The sequence below is a fragment of the Bufo bufo genome, chromosome 3 (genome assembly GCF_905171765.1).
Source record: "Bufo bufo chromosome 3, aBufBuf1.1, whole genome shotgun sequence".
In the NCBI taxonomy this organism is placed as follows: Eukaryota; Metazoa; Chordata; class Amphibia; order Anura; family Bufonidae; genus Bufo; species Bufo bufo.
Window position 1 is genome coordinate 615,369,406 of NC_053391.1, and position 20,553 is coordinate 615,389,958.

The 20,553-nt window shown below is 43.4% G+C and overlaps 1 protein-coding gene across 3 annotated transcripts in view; it reads left to right on the forward strand.

Annotated features, from left to right (window-relative positions):
• The window catches only part of LOC120996266 (phosphatidylinositol 3,4,5-trisphosphate 3-phosphatase TPTE2-like), an 82,035-nt gene extending 62,688 nt beyond the window's left edge, over positions 1-19,347 (forward strand). For all 3 annotated transcript variants that reach the window (XM_040426077.1, XM_040426076.1, XM_040426075.1), the window contains exons 12-19: positions 252-340; positions 1,958-2,019; positions 2,196-2,276; positions 8,383-8,488; positions 10,145-10,242; positions 13,612-13,707; positions 17,726-17,796; positions 18,636-19,347. In XM_040426077.1, the coding sequence (XP_040282011.1) occupies positions 252-340; positions 1,958-2,019; positions 2,196-2,276; positions 8,383-8,488; positions 10,145-10,242; positions 13,612-13,707; positions 17,726-17,796; positions 18,636-18,735 (703 nt within the window). In that variant the 3' untranslated portion in view covers positions 18,736-19,347. The remainder of the gene's footprint in view (positions 1-251; positions 341-1,957; positions 2,020-2,195; positions 2,277-8,382; positions 8,489-10,144; positions 10,243-13,611; positions 13,708-17,725; positions 17,797-18,635) is intronic.
• Positions 19,348-20,553: the final 1,206 nt, after the last annotated feature.

Consider the following 20,553-nt stretch of genomic DNA (forward strand, 5'->3'; position numbering starts at 1 on the left):
CATCAGTCAGAGATTTTGAAAATGGTGAGCAATCAAAACAAAATAATCTGCAGAACTTTTTATTATACAGTTTATTTGCACTAAATTAGTAAAACCTTACAGGATTTGTTCACACATTATAAAAATCCAATGCAGCAATATTCCAGTGAGATGTGTGGGATTGATTTCTGAAATTCGCCATGTGAACATGTGCCATTGGGTATTCCACATAAGCTGTCAAGTAACTGCATTGCCCTTTTCTTCCTATTTAGGGACATGTTGAAGTTCACAGCCAGTGTACGTTCTTGGATAGCACAGGACCCAAAGAATGTTATAGCCATTCACTGCAAAGGAGGAAAAGGTAATAGTGGAGTTCGATCCAAATTTCAGGGAAAATTCGATTTGCTGTGAAGCCGAATTTCCCTAAAATTGCGTAATTCCCCCCCCCAAAAAAATTACACACCTCATCTGTTTTGAGTGTGAAGAGGCTGCCGCAGCCACCTTGATTGAAGATCCCACACGAAATCTTGTCCATGGTGATGTATGATGTCACCACGCTGGCCAGCGTGATGACCTCATCATGCATTGTGCGAGATGGTAGCGGCGGCCTATTAGCGCTCAAATGGATGAAGTGAGTGTTGCCACGATCAACGAGGAGAGTCTGTGCTTTTAATGCTTTCTCATTTTTATTTGCCTTTTATGTCATTTTTATACATGTTACATCCAGTTTGCACATTTTTTATGGGAATCTGTCTCCAGCTACCTCCCTATGAAACTGTTTGCATGCACACATCGATGTGATTCACCTGATTAAAACACAGTTTTTCGTTTGTTGTCTTTTGTCGCTGCTCCCTGTTATTGCACCCCCTACTTACAAATTACTTAGTGACAAAGCACATTTTTTTTGTAAAATTCAGAGAAGCAGCCGAATTGAGTTTTTGAATACTTTGCTTATCTATAGCAATCACATCACTCAGCCCCTTTGGGTTCAGTATGGATCCACAGTGATATAAGCTCTGTTCAGTAGAGCCATGTGAGGTCCAGGTACTGCAGATTTAATATGGACCTTAAAGGGTTCTCCTGCAATTAAGAAAATGAAAATACTTAAATAATAGTTTAGTATAAATATATTCCCAAATACATTTGATTAGCTATAATGGTTCATTTTGTCTGGGGAGCAATCATTAGGAGAAATAAAATGGCCACCGTCCTATTAGAACACACAAAACCTGTCCTAATCACACAGCAGGATAAGTTACTTCTCAACGCTGAGCTAAAGAGCTGCCTCATCCTCAATCTCTGAATATAAGATCATCAGCTGAATCTCTATAGGAATGGAGTTCATAAGGAGACATAATGTACAGAGAGGACAGACAGGATAGTCTGTGGTAATGGTGACTGATTACAAGTGCTGCTGCTCATTATCCACACCCCCACCCTCCTCTCTGTACTTCATGTCTCCTAATGAATTCCATTCCTACAGAGATTCATCTGAAGATCGTATTAAACTGTATTCAGGATCATAATCCCTGACAAGTAAGAGAGGGAGATGGTGCAGCTCTTTAACTTGTTCTCCTGTGTAATTAGGACAGGTTTTGTGTGGACTAGTAGGATGGCGGCCATTTTATTTTTCCTAATGATTGCTCCCCGGACAAAATAAACCATTATAACTAATGAAAGGTATTTGGTAATATATTTATATTTAAGTAATATTTAAGTATTTTGATTTTATTAATTCCCGGAGAACCCCTTTAAATACTACCATATCATGGCTTTGGAAAAAAAACTCCATCTCATAGTAATATAATTATGTCACTGCGTAATATTATATTAGTTGGATGTTTTTTGGGGCAATGTTTGCCTAGGATGAGTCTTAGGCTCGCCCTATAACTATAGTATAACAGATATAGAACTGTGTGAAGTGGCCATAAAAAATCTATTGTATGGCTTTAATATTATATTGCATTCTGTATTATAGGCAGGACTGGCACCATGGTTTGCACGTATCTTGTTGACTCAGACCAGTTTGAGAGTGCAAAGGTAAGTGGAATATCCCTCTCCCAACCTGAAATAGCGTCTACATTGTGAGGGGCACTAATCACACCAATGATACCCTCACATGTCCAGCGCTCATTCACTGACTATAAGGCAGACTCTTTATGATCGTGTCCAGGGATTGAATCGTGTTGTGAATTACATGTCTTGGTTTTGCTCAGGAAAGTCTGGATTATTTTGGAGAACGTAGGACGGATACGTCAGTCAGCACTAAATTCCAAGGTGTGGAAACACCGTCCCAGGTAAGCCTCCCGGCACTGATCATTTTATAGGAGGGATTTGTATGACATTAGTATGGAATGTGGATTACAATGATAAGGTGGAGACTGCACATGTCAAGATTTGCTTGCCAGTTAGTTGTACTATTCTCATTCCGTCACACTTATAAGGGCTGTATTTCACCAACAGATTTCTGACAGATTTTCTGACCAACCATTGGTCATTTACACACACAGATCTTTTGTCTGATTGGGCATATATTGGTCAGATAATCTGTTGATTTAATAAAGCCCTTAGTTGCAACATTTTGGATGGCTCCGCGTCCTTCATGCAACCATGGATCAATGAGAATGGGCATAAAGCAGGACACCAGCAGTGATAAGTGCTGGACTGCTGCCCATTTCCACATCTAGAACTGGTGTAAAGCTTTATGCTCGTAGGTATACATCTATTCGAGCATAAAGCTTTACACCAGTTCTAGATGTGGAAATGGGCAGCAGTCTAGATGTATACCTACGATATTTCAATAAAAATTATTCTAACTAAAGCTTTATGCTCCTTCTCATTGATCCAAGACTGCATGAACTCCGTCAGTACGTCTGAAGAAGGCTGCTGTTCTGTCCGAAACTTTGCAACTTTAATGTAATTCAGTAGGCAGCCACATTAAAGTCCCCTGGCTAGATAAACTAAGGGGATTAAAACACCTGCCCGTAACAGTAAGCACTTCAGTCCATCGCATGGATTTCAGTATTGTGCATTAAACATAGAGGAAATATCAATTCTTGCTTAGGGGTTGTCTCACTTCAGTAAATTGCATTTATCATGTAGAGAAAGTTAATACAAGGCTCTTACTAATGTATTGTGATTGTCCATATTGCTTCCTTTTGCTGGCAGGATTATTTTCCCATCACATTATACTTTGATTGTATCCAGGGGTTATGACCATCCTGCAATCCAGCAGTGGTCGCCGTGCTTGTACACTATAGGAAAAAGTGTCCGTTTCTCTGGTGGCCAGGACTGCGGGAGTGCATGTAGGCACGCATGCGTAGCAGCACCCATCCTGACCACCTTGTATCTGCACTGTAGCGGTGGCCGTAACCCCTGGATACAAGCAGTGTATAATATGGTGGAAAAATGCATCAAGCAATTAAAGGAGGCAATATGGACAATCATAATACATTACTAGGTTCTTTTTATTAACCTTCTTTACATGATAAATGTTATTTACAAAACAGTCTGCTTATTTTTCCAGGGAGAGTGCCACTCCTGTCCATGGTAGTGTCTGGTACTACAGCTATGCCATATGTAGTGTACGGGAACTGTAATACCCGTCACTACCAAAGTGTCACTTGGTGTGCTGTCGTCCCTCCTTAGTTATGGGGAAGTTGTTATATGTCAGTTTTATAAAATGTCATGTAATGTATGTATTTTCCTGTTACTGAAACTTGCATGTACAGGCTTGCTAGGGGTGTCATTCCAGCTTCTAGTCACTAGAGGGAGCTAGAGAGCCCTAGTTTATATAAGGCCCAGTCAGGGAAGTGCAAGGCAGACGGAGTCTAGTGTCTGTAATCTACAGTTGGAGATTAGACAATGTCTGAGACAAGTCCAGGCCTGAAGCCTGCTGTCCAGGAGAAGATTCCCTCCTGAATTCCCATATGCAGAAACAGGAATATGTTAGATCAAGAACCTGAGGAAGTTTCCAGCAGCTGAGAGAGACAGAGGCAAAGATCAGGAAAGCCAGAGGTACTCAGAAAGACAGAGGAGGTACTTATGGAAGCCATAGCCAAGGATATAAAGCCAGAATTAGGTTAATGGGCCTTGGTGAAGAATTGCTGTATTCCATGATCAGACAGAATTAGAGTGCAAGCTCCTGTGCTGCAAGTCCTGTGTTCAACACTCTGTAATTACCCTGCTATAACTGAATTGCCTGCATCGACCGAATTGCAAAATCGACTGCATGCTTAGAAACTGCATTTCCAATATTGTCTCTGCTTGGAAAACTACTAAAGTTGGAGTTCTGTTTTAAGACTACGTTTCCTCAATTTATTCCTGCATCCGCAAACGGCGTGCCACCGTTTACTTGGCACTGGCGTCACGAACTATCTTTACCTATACCTGCCCTTGCAGAGAGTCAGCTGTACCAGGTTAGTGTATATTGCACTACATCACCCAGAAACACCTATTGCACACAACTTGAGTACGCTGCACCTCTCTTTTGGCGTCACGAACAGGATACGCACGCTTTCTAGTGCAAGAAGCGTGAACTTTGTGCCTTATACCGTTGCCCTGTGATCAAAGTGACAATTTTCCTGTTTTATTCAAGTGGACTTTGTGGACTGAAAAATCTACCCAAAGTGTACCAAAAACCTCTAAAAAGCGCTGTGCAGTGTTGCGCTACCCAGAGGAAGAAAATCGCCGCATTGGAGTGTGGTTTTGTGGACTTTTTGCATTCCTGCTTGCTGTCAGTGAATGGACAGCGTTTTGCTAAAGATGGCCGCTGAGCTGGCTGAATTTACTGCTGCGTCACCTTCATCCCGAAAAGGCGGGAAAAACTGGCGCCTTTCTGAGGAAAAAGCGGGAAGAAGGTCAAGGGCAGGCGCCACGGCTTATCTGGACATTTGCATGTCTGCCAGCATGGACACCGCCTTCCATATACTGGAATACCTGGGGGGCGGCTCCCCAGTGCAGTGGGAGGAGCTGGCTACTCTAATTGACGCGACCCTATCGCTCTCCTCAGAAGGATCGAGCATGTTGGAAAGTGAGCAGAGTGTCACTGCAGCGTCCGCACCTGAAATTGCAAAGATGACTGAAATCGGTGTAGAGCCAGAAGAGGCTCCACCGGCCTACTCTCCGGGACCGGAGCAACCCGCCTGCCGCCCAAGGGAGAAAGAACCCGAGCCCTGCTATGGCTCGTGGAGGGACTTTTTCCAACCATCTTTCAAATGGTCCTCCCTGATGGCGGAGATCCGGGAGGCCGCTATAAAGCGGAATACAAAGACTAAAATCCTCTATGAAGAACTAACTAAGACAATACATGAGAAGCATACGCACACCCAACCCCGCCTGGAAAGGAGAAAGGGAGTGGTGCTGTCATTTGACAAACCCCGTGGCTACGGGTTTATTCAGGACTATCTAACTGGCAGAGACCTCTATGTTAATCGAAGGTCTGTCAAAAGAGACTACCTCCCTTCGTACCAGCACAGCCTCCGCGAGGGAGAGGAAGTGGAGTACACCCCTGCCGAGAGCCTACGAGGCCCTTATGCAACTGCTGTGATCCGTCCCAAGCGTGCATCTGAGGACTGGGAGGCAGAAGAAGGAGAAGACTACTCTGGCTGCGAGCGGGAACCGGAACGCTCTCCAGAGCCGGCCCATCACGCCTTTCAGGAGCGGAGCTCCTTCATTGGGCCAAACGTCTTCTGGCAGCCAACCGTGTTGGAAAAATGGGTGAGCCCCTATCCTTCCCCCGAGCTGCCTCGTCGGGAGAAGACCATATCAGAGCTGGAACAGTTAAAAGGACTTAGTGCTACCTTTGAAAACATCCGGAGGGGTCGAAGACCAGACGCATCGCCAGAACCTGCAGAGGCCGAGTCCGCACCATCGGTGACTGTACCTGCGCCGGCGGCGCCAGCAGAGGACAGCGACTCCGACACAGAGAGCATCGGTGAGCAGATCGTCCGGCTGGAGGAGAAGTTGCGGGAGTTGCGCAAGAGGTACACCGCCAGGATCCAGACACCGCCGAGGAAGGATGAGGTAAGGGTGCCTGTCACCACCCGTAGACCGCCTTCTGTTGCCACCGCTCCGTCAGTGCCCCAGACCGGACCCGCGATTGCCGTAAACTGCTGCACCCAGAGCACCGGACCGCTTGCTGCGGCGGTGCCAAGCCCGTTACACCCTGCAGTGATCATGTCAGGACCGGCAAGGTCCACCAGAGGGTTCACCCCTAGGCCTATGGGGCCAATACCTATTAGGGGCCCCTTTACTCTACAGCTGCCCCCTGACACTGTTATGTGGGCACACCCGCCTGTGGAAGAATACTACAGACGATACTTGCCAGCGGAGCCAAGTGGATATGATATGCCACTGTAATCAGCCTGCTAGGCCTTTGATTTATTTCACCGCAGAAGTTTTATGTTAACCCTTCCAGGACAGGAGTCCTATGTTTCTGGTCCTTTGTTGCGGCTGCCAGTTTGTCCACGGCTCAGTGGTAGGTGTTGGCCACTGATATAACAAAGCTAACAAGGCCAAGTTGTTTCCAGGCTCTCCTGCCTGCTCTTGCTACCCCACACCAAGTTGTGCCTGTTCCTTTGTTGCACCTTTTACCCTTCACCCCCTTTTCAGGTTGATCAGGGGTATTACAGCACTTGTCTTTGCTGTCCTTTTATTGTGCAACCTCATACTAAGGAACCGTGCCCGGAGACAGACTCAAAAGTACCTGAGCCTCTGAGATTCTTATTCTTTTAAAAGTATTGTGCCCAGGGATGGACTCCACCGCATGAGAGCCTCTGTGATTTAATAAGAAAAAACCTGGGTACGGACTCATGTTTGTTCTTTGAGCCTCCAAGAACTTTTATACTGTTTTATCCATTTTGCTGTTCTATCATGGACTTATTCATTGTCATGGACTATCCTGGTTATAATGTTACGCTGTGCCAGGTCAGCGCCCCAGTTCCATTCACTATCCTGAGAGAAGAGAACGACGCCCCTTGTCACTACCCTTCACCTTTGCCAATTGGACCTGATGTAAATGTAAATGCAGATGAATTACATGTATGTATGCCTGCATGTCTCTATTTTCTATTTCAGGTGGAGATTCCAGTTGGGGGACCCATGATGGAGTACGAGGTCGTACTCAGCTTAAAGCAGTGGGGTATGTAGTGTACGGGAACTGTAATACCCGTCACTACCAAAGTGTCACTTGGTGTGCTGTCGTCCCTCCTTAGTTATGGGGAAGTTGTTATATGTCAGTTTTATAAAATGTCATGTAATGTATGTATTTTCCTGTTACTGAAACTTGCATGTACAGGCTTGCTAGGGGTGTCATTCCAGCTTCTAGTCACTAGAGGGAGCTAGAGAGCCCTAGTTTATATAAGGCCCAGTCAGGGAAGTGCAAGGCAGACGGAGTCTAGTGTCTGTAATCTACAGTTGGAGATTAGACAATGTCTGAGACAAGTCCAGGCCTGAAGCCTGCTGTCCAGGAGAAGATTCCCTCCTGAATTCCCATATGCAGAAACAGGAATATGTTAGATCAAGAACCTGAGGAAGTTTCCAGCAGCTGAGAGAGACAGAGGCAAAGATCAGGAAAGCCAGAGGTACTCAGAAAGACAGAGGAGGTACTTATGGAAGCCATAGCCAAGGATATAAAGCCAGAATTAGGTTAATGGGCCTTGGTGAAGAATTGCTGTATTCCATGATCAGACAGAATTAGAGTGCAAGCTCCTGTGCTGCAAGTCCTGTGTTCAACACTCTGTAATTACCCTGCTATAACTGAATTGCCTGCATCGACCGAATTGCAAAATCGACTGTATGCTTAGGAACTGCATTTCCAATATTGTCTCTGCTTGGAAAACTACTAAAGTTGGAGTTCTGTTTTAAGACTACGTTTCCTCAATTTATTCCTGCATCCGCAAACGGCGTGCCACCGTTTACTTGGCACTGGCGTCACGAACTATCTTTACCTATACCTGCCCTTGCAGAGAGTCAGCTGTACCAGGTTAGTGTATATTGCACTACATCACCCAGAAACACCTATTGCACACAACTTGAGTACGCTGCACATATCTAATATTGCAGACACAGCCTATGGAATGAAGCTTAGCTGCAGTACCAAATACAGTCTATGGACAGGAGTGGTGCTCTTTCTGTGATAAACAGACTTCTCCAATCTTTTTTTGAGACTAATTGTGTTTTTTCTGTCTCATCGTTTCCTATTTAACTGGAGTACAGTAGACTTGGTATGGTTGGGTGGACTGATGCCGTGGTAAGATCATGATTATATATTTAGTTTGCGCATGGATGTTGGCCAGATATTTTTTTTCCTTATTTGGTTCAGCCACGTAAGCTGACCATCTACTAAATTCCTTTTTCTGTGAATTTCATGATCTGAGCGGTCTTTACTCTTTGGTTTTTCAGAGTCGATATGTTTGTTACTATGAGATTATGAAGAACAAGTACAACTTACAGATGCCACCAGACAAATCACTCAGGATCCGAAGCATTAGAATCCACTCCATTGATGGTGACTGTTTTCTGGCTTGATGCTTGGTACTGACCACTTCATAGCTAAAGGGGGCTGGTTATTGCCCTAATCACTGGGGGTCTGGTAGCCGGTACGCCTAGCAATCAGGTGTTATCACTGGGGAAGCTGTAGTATCATATGGGGGCCACTAAATTCAATACATGGTTATGTAGAGTCCTCCAGGGCATTCGCTATTTTTTGAGGTGGCTCTCTACTGTGGCTAACAGACGAGTGTCCCAGGCAAGGGGAACTCCATCTGTATCATCCATGTGCCCTAACTGGGTATACAAGCAAGGGGGGTCCCATCGTGACTTTAATGTTGCAGCTACATAAGTTCAGTGAGTCTTCAATATGTTCCCATTAGTGCCAGCCAAACAATGTTATTGCTATTCACACCATAATATACTGAATGATTTGCAGTCTCTAAGGTATCTTCACATATGACAACTGCATTAGGTTCTCTCATCTCTGTTACTATGCAAATATAACTAAATTGCAGCTCTGACAGCTCTATCAATGGACAGGGCAGGCAGGAGGACGTGAAAGGATCAGAGGGCCCACCGGAGCATCCTCCGGGGCGACGGTGGACCAGTCCGATGCTGCTGAACACATAGCTGGAGATTTTCCGATCAAAATGCATCAGACTTCTGGCTCAATTTTCAACAAAAACGGTGTATATGCTTTGTACCACATTTAATATTTTAGATAAAGGGACAATGCTTGCTGGAAAGGGGTGCGACTTAAAATGCGACAATGCAGGAGATTTATCCGTGCGCCATTTTTATGGCTCATCATAAATTAGGCACCTCCTCTGGCAGCACAGGGGTTATCAAAACTAGCATAGATTGTGTCAGTCTTTATAAATCTCCCCCTATGTGCGCCAAATCACTTTGGGAAAAGTTTATTAAGACTGGCACAGGCATCGTCATAAATTAAGTGCACCTCTGTGTGCACCTAAACTGAAATCTACTGCAGCTCTCAGCAGTTCTCAACTGGTGTAAATGGAAATATATGTGCTGGGCCCCCTTGTCAAGACCCTCCCTGCCTTCCCATGTCCTCTTTTTGGAAACTGGTGAGGGTGGCATACAAACACCACTTACGAATATATTTTGCCGCAATGGCGTTCAAAAAGTTGCAAACATGGGGCTTGTGACTTTTTTCACCAGAATATTGGCATAGGGAGATAATAAATGCGACAATAAGAGCCAAAACACTGTGCCACCTAATAAGCCAACCCAACAGGCTACTTTCACACTAGCAGCACGGACCTCCGGCAGGCTGTTCCGTCGGGTGAACAGCCTGCCGGATCCGTCCTGCCGCTAGTGACCGTGTGCCTCCGGACTGCCGCTCCATCCCCATTGACTATAATGGGGGTGGGGGTGGGGGCGGAGTTCCGTGCCGCTAGTGTGAATGTAGCCTAATAAGTGGTATAATAGTCTAAAGAAGCCCCAAATTTATCATCCAGCATTAGTCACTGTGATAACTCTGGCACATTTTTAGACTATCTAAATCTTCTATGGTGTTAGTAAACCTGTCCCACTTTTCATAGACCTCTTCATACTACCTGAATATGTACATATAACAGTAACATTCTGAATTTGTTGTGCTTGGTTTTGTTCATGTCTGACATCCTTAAATTATTCATTTATTTTATAGGAGTAGGAAAAAGCAATGGGAGTGATATGAAGGTCCAGATAATAGTTAAGAAAGAATTGGTATTCCAGTGCGTTTGTGAGACTCAAGATAAGTGCAAGGTATGTATGAAGTGGTGGAAGAATAAACTGGATTGTGAAGAGCAGTGACTGATGATAGGTTAGAGCAGTGAAAGACTATGATGGAGAGCAGTGATAAGGTAGAGATCAGTGACATACTGGAATGGTGAGGCACTGTACAGTCGTGGCCAAAAGTTTTGAGAATTACATAAATATTGGAAAATGAAAAAGTTGCTGCTTAAGTTTGTATAATAGCAATTTGCATATACTCCAGAATGTTATGAAGAGTGATCAGATGAATTGCATAGTCCTTCTTTGCCATGAAAATTACCTTAATCCCAAAAAAACCTTTCCACTGCATTTCATTGCTGTCATTAAAGGACCTGCTGAGATCATTTCAGTAATCGTCTTGTTAACTCAGGTGAGAATGTTGACGAGCACAAGGCTGGAGATCATTATGTCAGGCTGATTGGGTTAAAATGGCAGACTTGACATTTTAAAAGGAGGGTGATGCTTGAAATCATTGTTCTTCCATTGTTAACCATGGTGACCTGCAAAGAAACGCGTGCAGCCATCATTGCGTTGCATAAAAATGGCTTCACAGGCAAGGATATTGTGGCTACTAAGATTGCACCTCAATCAACAATTATAGGATCATCAAGAACTTCAAGGAAAGAGGTTCAATTCTTGTTAAGAAGGCTTCAGGGTGTCCAAGAAAGTCCAGCAAGCGCCAGGATCGTCTCCTAAAGAGGATTCAGCTGCGGGATCGGAGTGCCACCAGTGCAGAGCTTGCTCAGGAATGGCAGCAGGCAGGTGTGAGCGCATCTGCACGCACAGTGAGGCGAAGACTTTTGGAAGATGGCCTGGTGTCAAGAAGGGCAGCAAAGAAGCCACTTCTCTCCAAAAAAAACATCAGGGACAGATTGATCTTCTGCAGAAAGTTTGGTGAATGGACTGCTGAGGACTGGGGCAAAGTCATATTCTCCGATGAAGCCTCTTTCCGATTTTCTGGGGCATCTGGAAAAAGGCTTGTCCGGAGAAGAAAAGGCGAGCGCTACCATCAGTCCTGTGTCATGCCAACAGTAAAGCATCCGGAGACCATTCATGTGTGGGGTTGCTTCTCATCCAAGGGAGTGGGCTCACTCACAATTTTGCCCAAAAACACAGCCATGAATAAAGAATGGGACCAAAACACCCTCCAACAGCAACTTCTTCCAACAATCCAACAACAGTTTGGTGAAGAACAATGCATTTTCCAGCACGATGGAGCACCGTGCCATAAGGCAAAAGTGATAACTAAGTGGCTCGGGGACTAAAACGTTGACATTTTGGGTCCATGGCCTGGAAACTCCCCAGATCTTAATCCCATTGAGAACTTGTGGTCAATCCTCAAGAGGCGGGTGGACAAACAAAAACCCACTAATTCTGACAAACTCCAAGAAGTGATTATGAAAGAATGGGTTGCTATCAGTCAGGAATTGGCCCAGAAGTTGATTGAGTGCATGCCCAGTCGGATTGCAGAGGTCCTGAAAAAGAAGGGCCAACGCTGCAAATACTGACTCTTTGCATAAATGTCATGTAATTGTCGATAAAAGCCTTTGAAACGTATGAAGTGCGTGTAATTATATTTCACTACATCACAGAAACAACTGAAACAAAGATCTAAAAGCAGTTTAGCAGCAAACTTTGTGAAAATTTATATTTGAGTCATTCTCAAAACTTTTGGCCACGACTGTATGTTAGAGTCTAGTTACAGACGGCTGGGGAGCAGTGATAGATGGTAGAGTACGGAGCAGTGACATATGAGAGTGATGAGGGAGTGTAGGTTAGAGTGCAATGAAAGACTATGGTGGAGAGCAGCGACTGATGGTAGAGTAGAGAGCACTGACACTATGGAGAGGAGTGAGGGACTGTAGGTTACAGTGCCGTGAAAGACTATAGTGGAGAGCAGCGACTGATGGTAGGATAGAGAGAATACTAGAATGGAGAAGAGTGTGTGATATTGTCGGAGGGCTGTGATCATGGCATGATACAAAGTAGTGATAGGGGATTCATTAAAGGGGTTTTCTAGGACTTAGATATAGATGGTCTATTCTCAGGGTAGGTCATCAATATCAAATCGGTGGCTGTCCAACACCTGGCACTGCCACTGATCAGCTGTTTAAGGCAGCTTACTGGCATTGGAAACCATACAGTGAATGGAAGGCTCTGTCCACTATTTAGTTTTCACAGCTCAGCATTCACTTGGAATAGGGCTTGGCTGCAGTACCGTAGCTTGGCCACTACACAGTGTGCAGCGGAAGCGCCCGTCGCTACTCGCTAGGGGTCCCGTTAAGAGGGGAAAAAATTACTTGTCTTGTCGTGACACTAGTTGCAGTGAAGTAACAAGGGCACAGGGCCCCTTTTTAGTGATGTAGTAGATGGTGGTACCCAGGTGTAGGAATGCCAGAGTGGTGTAGGGTAGCCTAAATGTCCCTTAATGGTGGTGCACGTGTCACGGTGCTCCTACCTGGATACGCTGGAACCCCAGGCGTTGGCTCCGATGCAGAAAAGGAATAATTGACAAAGGGGATGATGAAATTAATTGAGTCCAGACTTTGTATATAGTTGAACAGCAGCTTTACTTGAATAAACGTTCATCAGAAACAGTCTTCAAACTTTGTCTTGGTTTCCAGCAGGCTTTGGCATTAACTGTGGCAGGCAAACTCCTCTCTGCTACATCTGTTGCTCTCCGGCTCTGCTGTGCTAACAGGATAGCTATGTAACCTAGCTTTTTCTTTATGCTGTACTTCACTTTCTCTGGTTTGGTCTGTCTTTAACTTTATCCAGGGAAAACTTTACTCCTGGCTTCAGAGGCTTCCAGTTTTGGCCTCTGTGTCCAGCTGAGCTGAAGGTGCTCCAACTGGCCTGGGCAAGGCCACGTCCAGCAGCTACGGGCTCCTGTTTCCTTCCCCTAGCAGGGGATACTCCGAACTAACTCCTCACCAACTAGTCCCTCCCTCTCTTAGAGAGAGCTAGAATGGAAAGAAGGGTTCCATTCTAGGTAAAATAGCTCTGCCATTTATGCCACCATCTGCTGGTGAACAAGCCATATTACACTTGAACAGTTACATAACAAGAAATATGAATACACATTTTGCAGGACCTAGAAACTAATACATAGGATGATGTTAGGTTAACCATAGAAGATAGTAGCAGGGTGCAAAGGTGGTAACGGAAGGTTTCTGCTTCTGGCTCCATTCACTGTTTAGTTTCTTGGCTGCTGCGAAAACAGCTGATTGGTGGAGGTGTTAGGTGTCGGACCCCCACCAATCTGATATTGATGACCTATCCTCAGGACAGACCATCGATATCTAAACCCTTTAAGATGTTTCTTCTATGATTTTTATATATATATATTTTTTACCTCAGATGTTCTTTGATGCTGGAAACAATTCAGTGGTAATCAGCTTAGAAGAGTGCCCCTACATCTCCGGAGATGTCAAAGTCAGATTTGAATCTAGTGCTGTAAGTATATTCAGCTATATAGCTTCCATTTTGTACATTTTTACACTGCCATTGATAAGCTGTATGGAAACCAACCTTATCATTACACTAATGTATACATTTATAGAAGGGCACCAAACAATTATATACAGTATAGGATGTATGATTTTTATGTATCTTTTTACATATGTACGTATTTTTATGTAAAGCAGGTGGCAGCAATGTTACTATCTCTGGGCTAATTTTATTTATTTTTTGTTTAGTACTGAAAACTATTTGGTAAACTATGGTTAGTAAAGAGCAACTATCAGCAGGATTAACCCTATTAAACCAGGCATACTGCCTGACGGGGTTGATCCTGCTAGAGTCTTATTCAAATGAATGTAAAAATGGCAGAATTTTTTTAATTGGCCTTTACACAATGTTTTTTAGAACCATTGCAGTCTATAGGGCTATTCACATGGGGGACATTACATGTATTTACACTGAGGGGCACCATGGAGGCCATTTGATGTCAAGGCGGCACTATGGGGGCATTATGTATACTGAGGGCACTGCAGATGTAGGGATATAAAAAAAAGCCAATGAAATCCATACGTTTTTAATGTCCAGTTTTAACAGTCAGAAAATGGATGCAAAATGGGCTTGATAAAAATTACAGGGTATCCATTTTTAACAGCTTTTTTTTTTCCTTTTAATGGGAATGTAGGTTGAAATGACGCTTTTGTTGTTTCCAACAAAAAATACTTTTATTCTTTATGCAATGGAGGGCTTTATTGCACCCATGGGCGTAGCCAGCACTGGAAAGCTGACGTACACTGAGTGGCTAGTCCCACCCTTTGGTGCACTGAAGCCCTCCATTGCATAAAAAAAGACCTTTTTTTCTTAGGAATGACTGATTTTCACAAGGCAGATCTCATTTTAATCATCAGGATCAACACAACCAGACAGTATACCTAGTTTAATGGGGTTGATCCTGCTGATAGGTTCTCTTTAACCCTTTCAGGACCAAGCCATTTTTCACCTTTCTGCCCAGGCCATTTTTAGCAAATCTGACATGTGTCACTTTATGCGGTAATAACTTTAAAACGCTTTTACTTATCCAGGCCATTCTGATGACAGTGGTAAAATTGACTCAAAATATTTAATTTTTATTTATAAAAAAATACATTACATTAATACTTTACATTCCTCATATGTCTACTTTATGTTTGGATCATTTTGTGAATGCCATTTTATTTTTTGGGGACGTTAGAAGGCTTAGAAGATTATAAGCAAATTTTGAAACTTTTCTGAAAATTTCCAAAACCCACTTTTTAAGGACCAGTTCAGGTCTGAAGTCACTTTGTGAGGCTTACATAATAGAAACCACCCAAAAATGACCCCATTTTAGAAACTACATCCTCAAGGTATTCAAAACTGATTTTACAAACTTTGTTAACTCTTTAGGTGTTCCACAAGAATTAATGGAAAATGGAGATGAAATTTCAGAATTTCACTTTTTTGGCAGATTTTCCATTTTAATCAATTTTCCAGTAACAAAGCAAGGGTTAACAGCCAAACAAAACTCAATATTTATTGCCCTGATTCTGTAGTTTAAAGAAACACCCCATATGTGGTCGTAAACTGCTGTACGGGCTCACAGCATTGCGCAGAAGGAAAGGAACGCCATATGGTTTTTGGAAGGCAGATTTCACTGGGATAATTTTAAGCTGCCATGTCACATTTGAAAAAATTTTTACTTTATTTTGGGAAAAAGGACGCTTTTTTTAAAACTTTTTTTTCACTTTACTTTTTTGTCCCACTCTGGGACTTCAACTTTTGGGGGTCTGATCCCCTTTACAATGCATGACAATACTTCTGCATTTCCAACAATGGTGCAGTCAGAACTCCTTTTGTTCAGTGGCGTGGTGCACGTGTCCCGGATCAATCTCCCATGTACGCTATACAAGACAAGATCGGCACTCACTGGATGCGATATCTTTCTCTTTTTTATTTGTCACATGAAGAACAACTTCTGTATTGTTGTCATGCATTGGCTGTAAGTGTATTACACACTGTAATACACTCACAACCTTCTGCCTGTGAGATCCAGGGGGCTGGATTTTACAGGCTCTCCCGAAAGGCAGCTAAGATGCCTAAGGAAGGCATCGTGCCGCCTTCCATGCCATCGGGTCCCCGTCACAGCAGCACAGGGACCCCATGGCTGCTTCTTCCATGCATGGACATCGCACGTGGGCGTTCAGCACTGACCGCGGCTGTGCAGGGGTTAATGCGCCGGCATTGGTGATTTCACCGATGCTGGCGCATACAGCAGGGGTCCGGCTATCAGTGACTGCCGGACCCCTGCCGCCCAATCAGTGAAGCTGTGCATATACGGCGATGGGCGTTAAGTCACGTTCGGTTGCGCCATACATGTACAGCGCTGGGCATGAAGGGGTTAAATATGTAATATAATAATATTAGAATATATATAATATTTAGAATATAATATATGAAATATGAATCATGGACTTGCTATGCTTTGCTATATAACTTATTTTATGATGGATTTGCCTTTGTAATTTCTAAACTCATGATATCCTTTAAAAAATAAAATGACTGTTCTGCCCTTGAGCCAATTTCCCCTCATTAACCTTTTGTCTTCACTGCACTTCTGGTCGCCGAATGTAACCTTCCTGTGTGGACAGGGTCACATGCGCAGCTGCAGCCACTGACTAGGGAGAAGTCACTGCCAAGGCCAGTCACTGGACATGTTACTGCTGAGGCCAGTCACTGGACACTTCACTGCCGAGGCCAGTCACTGGACACGTCACTCCCGGGGCCAGTCACTGGACACGTCACTCCCGGGGCCAGTCACTGGACACGTCACTGCCGGGGCCAGTCACTGGACACGTCACTGCCGGGGCCAGTCACTGGACACGTCACTGCCGAGGCCCGTCACTGGACACGTCACTGTCGAGGCCAGTCACTGGACACGTCACTGCCGAGGCCAGTGATCTAACTCGTTAGAAAAGTGACAAACAGACAGGACATCTAGAGGGGAAAATCCTGCTTCACTTTGTAGACTGGAAGCTCATTGCGCCGTGTCTAACAAAGTTTAAAGAATTTGCTTATATCAACTAATTGGTTTCCACTTGGTTTTCAATTGGCTTTTGTAAGGTATATGTAACATATGACAAATTGGTTATGATTAGTGATGAGCAAGTATTGGAAAATTCGTTCGGCTGCTTTGCCGAATTTCCAAAAAAAATTGCTTTGACAAATTACTTTGTCAGGAAGTGCTATTGCAGCCCCCCCCCCCCTCGTCATTTTACCTTTTCAGATGCCGTGTTCATAGCTGATCGTGACATCTGACATCAATATAACAGTGTAAATTTTTTTTTAAAAATTCTGAAATCATACTTACCCTTATCATACTTTGATCGTGAAGGGCCGTCCGCAGCCATCTTGATTGTAGATCTAGCTAGAAATCTTGCGCGGCCCTTGATGACGTCATCATGTCGGCTGGCATGGTGATGTCATGTCACCGCGCACAGAATTTCACGCAGGATCTTCTATGAAGGATGAGGTAAATCTGATTATTTTTTTTAACCGCTATTAAGGGAAAATAGATTCGTTACCACGAAGCACGAGGAAATTCGGCTTCACGGTGAATCAAATTTTTCATGACATTCGGATCGAATTCTACTTCATCAGGTTTGATTCACTCAACACTAGTTATGGTAAGAAAATTAATGAGTATTAATAACTAAGGGTTAAGCTCATCATTTTTGGCATACAGTACACATTTCAATGTTAACCCCTTACTGCAAACAATTGTCATATTACATGCAAATTGCAAGCAGTCAAGCAGCAGTCTAATGTAATGGTTTGTTCTGGTAACAGTCATCTTTGGGGGTACAGCTGTGATTCCCACTGTATTGGCTTGGATTAGAGAAAGCTCTGATACCTGCTGTTTAACCCATTCCTCCTCCCCATTATCATTACTGGTAGCTATTTTCTGCAGTTTTATATATGTATGCTTTCCTTTCTTTAGGGTTTACCAAAGGGCTACGATGATTGTCCATTTTACTTCTGGTTCAATACTTCATTCATAGAAAATAACAGGTAAGAAAACCATGGTGCAAGTATTGGAGCATCTCAGGATCCTGTGGTATACACATATGGTGCACAGACACAATGGTGTACTCACCATGGAGGCAGACCACACAACTGCTATGGGGTAGCCACAAGGGGTAGCTCAGTGCAAACAAATTTTGTACAGCTTACATTGCATGGGTAACTGTATAAATTCCTATGCACTGAGCTCCCCCTAGTGGTGGCTGCAGGCAGTCACTTTTATATCATATAGTGTATAAAGGGATGCAGCGGATTTAGAGCTGTATGGGGAAGACCTATCAATGTATTTCTACCAGTTATCTGTTTTAAATACATTGAAAAATATGGTGTTCAGAATGAGAACCAAATTTAAAAAGCACCTGCTCCAAGTCAAGTATAGTGAGTGAGGTAGGGAATGTCTTTTTTCTTTATTAAAAAAGTCGTCCACTTAAAAAAATGTGGCAGAAATCTCATGAGGGGCATGCTAAGTTTTGCGATGGGGCCCTATGATATCTGTGTAGGCCCCTACACAGACATCTACAGGAAGGTGTACAGAGAAGAATTGAAGATATTTGTGCTTGGCTCTGTGCATGTGCTAGATGCCATCCATACACAGTGTGGAGGCTGCTGATAGATGGATCTATTCACGTGCCATTGGCAGCCATGTTGGGAGCAGGATCGTTATGTTTACACTGGAGCCTTCTGTCAGCACAAGGCACTGGCAAAAGTTGATTGTAACGCTGTTTCCGTCCCGTTTCTAAAAGTTTGAATTCAGTAGCCAGATCCTTTATTTAAAAATTATATCAACTTTGTCTTTGTATTTACTGCTGTAATTTTTTTTTTTTTAGGCTTTACCTTTCTAAAAACGAATTGGACAATCCTCACAAAGAGAAATCGGGAAAACTCTACAGTGATAAGTTTGCAGTGGAATTAAGCTTTGAATCTTGACAAACCGTTTGAGTTCCAGGCACATATCAAAAATCTGCACCTCACTGTGATATGTATTGAAGGATCTGAAAGGCATCAATGTGCCATACTGTTCTAATTTGTAATATTATAGACTTTTTATACGGCTGTTAATATGTAGATATATGCATGCGTGAGTGATACCTTGTTTTTTTTAAGTAGGCGCTTTGGTTAGATACTAATTCGAGCTTGTGTTGATGATGACCACATTTACCATTCGTTTTCATTAAGGTCGGTGCAGTTTGGTGCAGTTTTTGACTGCATTTACTGTACACCTCGCCTCTTTTTGTTTTCACTTCACACATATTTTCACTGCATTTGTTGTTGTTTTTTTGTTAGTTTTTTTGCTGTGGTTTTCCATAAAACTTACAGGACAAGGTTTCCATGATTAAAACACAGCAAAAACAAATGTAAAGAAACAGGATATGGCCTAAGCCATCCACCTGATTCAGCTCGAAAGAACAGATTCATTTTTTTTCATTTCATTTTAATTTCGAAAAATCATCCTCGTCATCATTTTTTTCATGACTGTATTTATATAAAACTTTATGTGAAAATGTCCTTTACAATATTGTATTAAAACACTATCGTTTTAAAAATAAAAAAAAACATTTTTCTAGTTTTTTACCCTAAGTGTCATGTTCAGGGGTAAAAAAAAATCCTGATGAACATAGAAGTGTACACAAAACAAACAACAAGATCCAGAGAAAGCCAAAACGAATGTTTTATTAAACATAAGTACCAGGCACAAACAATCAGAAATGACCAGGCCAGGAAGAAACTGCAACTAATAAGGACGCGGGTTTTAAAGCAAAGCAGGCTATACGGATCAGGCAGAAGTATAACAACTGTGCCAAGTAACGAGTTTTAATTTGGGCCAAACCCTAAAGTCATTATTCCGGTGCTCTCCAGGATCACAGACAGAGCCACGTAGCAAGGAACCCATGCAAATCAGGATACACAAAGCATGGTAAACATAAACAGACCAGAAAATAATCAAAGAAATACAAGCATGTCTGGAACCCCAACGGAAAAGGGAGCATGGCGTTTAGAGATAGACATGCAAAAATGTCTGGAATCAAAGCGAAACCGAAAGCATGGCCTTCATGGACAGACATAAAAGCACGCCTGGAACTCATGCGGGACAGGGATCATGGCGTTCAGATACAGACAAACAAACATGCCTGGAACCCATGTGGAACAGGAAGCATAGCGTTCACAGACAGACATATAAACATGCCTGGAACCCATGTGAACCAGGGAACATAGCGTTCACCGACAGTTCAATACCAAAAGACAATACCAACATGCCTGGAACCCATGCGTAAAAGGGAGCATTGCATTCACAGACAGACTAGGACAAAACAGAAACATGCAAACATGCCTGGAACCCATGCTTTACAGAGAGCATGGCTATCACAGACAGACTAGAACATAAGACATTGATGAATAACCAGGCTGACCACACAAGTCAGGATAGAGTAACAAATACAATGGTCAGGAAAGCAAGCATCCTGTACTCAGCGTTCCTGGAGACAGACTGAACTCCAGGCATATCGTACAAAGGTCTAAATCCCACCTGATATTCAAACAAGCTCAGGTAAGCATTAACCCTAAATAGACACAGGGAACACACAATTCACAGACCACAGTTCCCACACTATAGAAGACCGCGGCCAGCGCGCACCACCCAAGCAACCAGCATACACAGGAACATCAAACGCAGCCAGTACGCAAGAGTGCATGCAGCCAGCCTACACGGCAGCAATAGTTGCCATAGAGCTGCAGTATAAAGCCTAA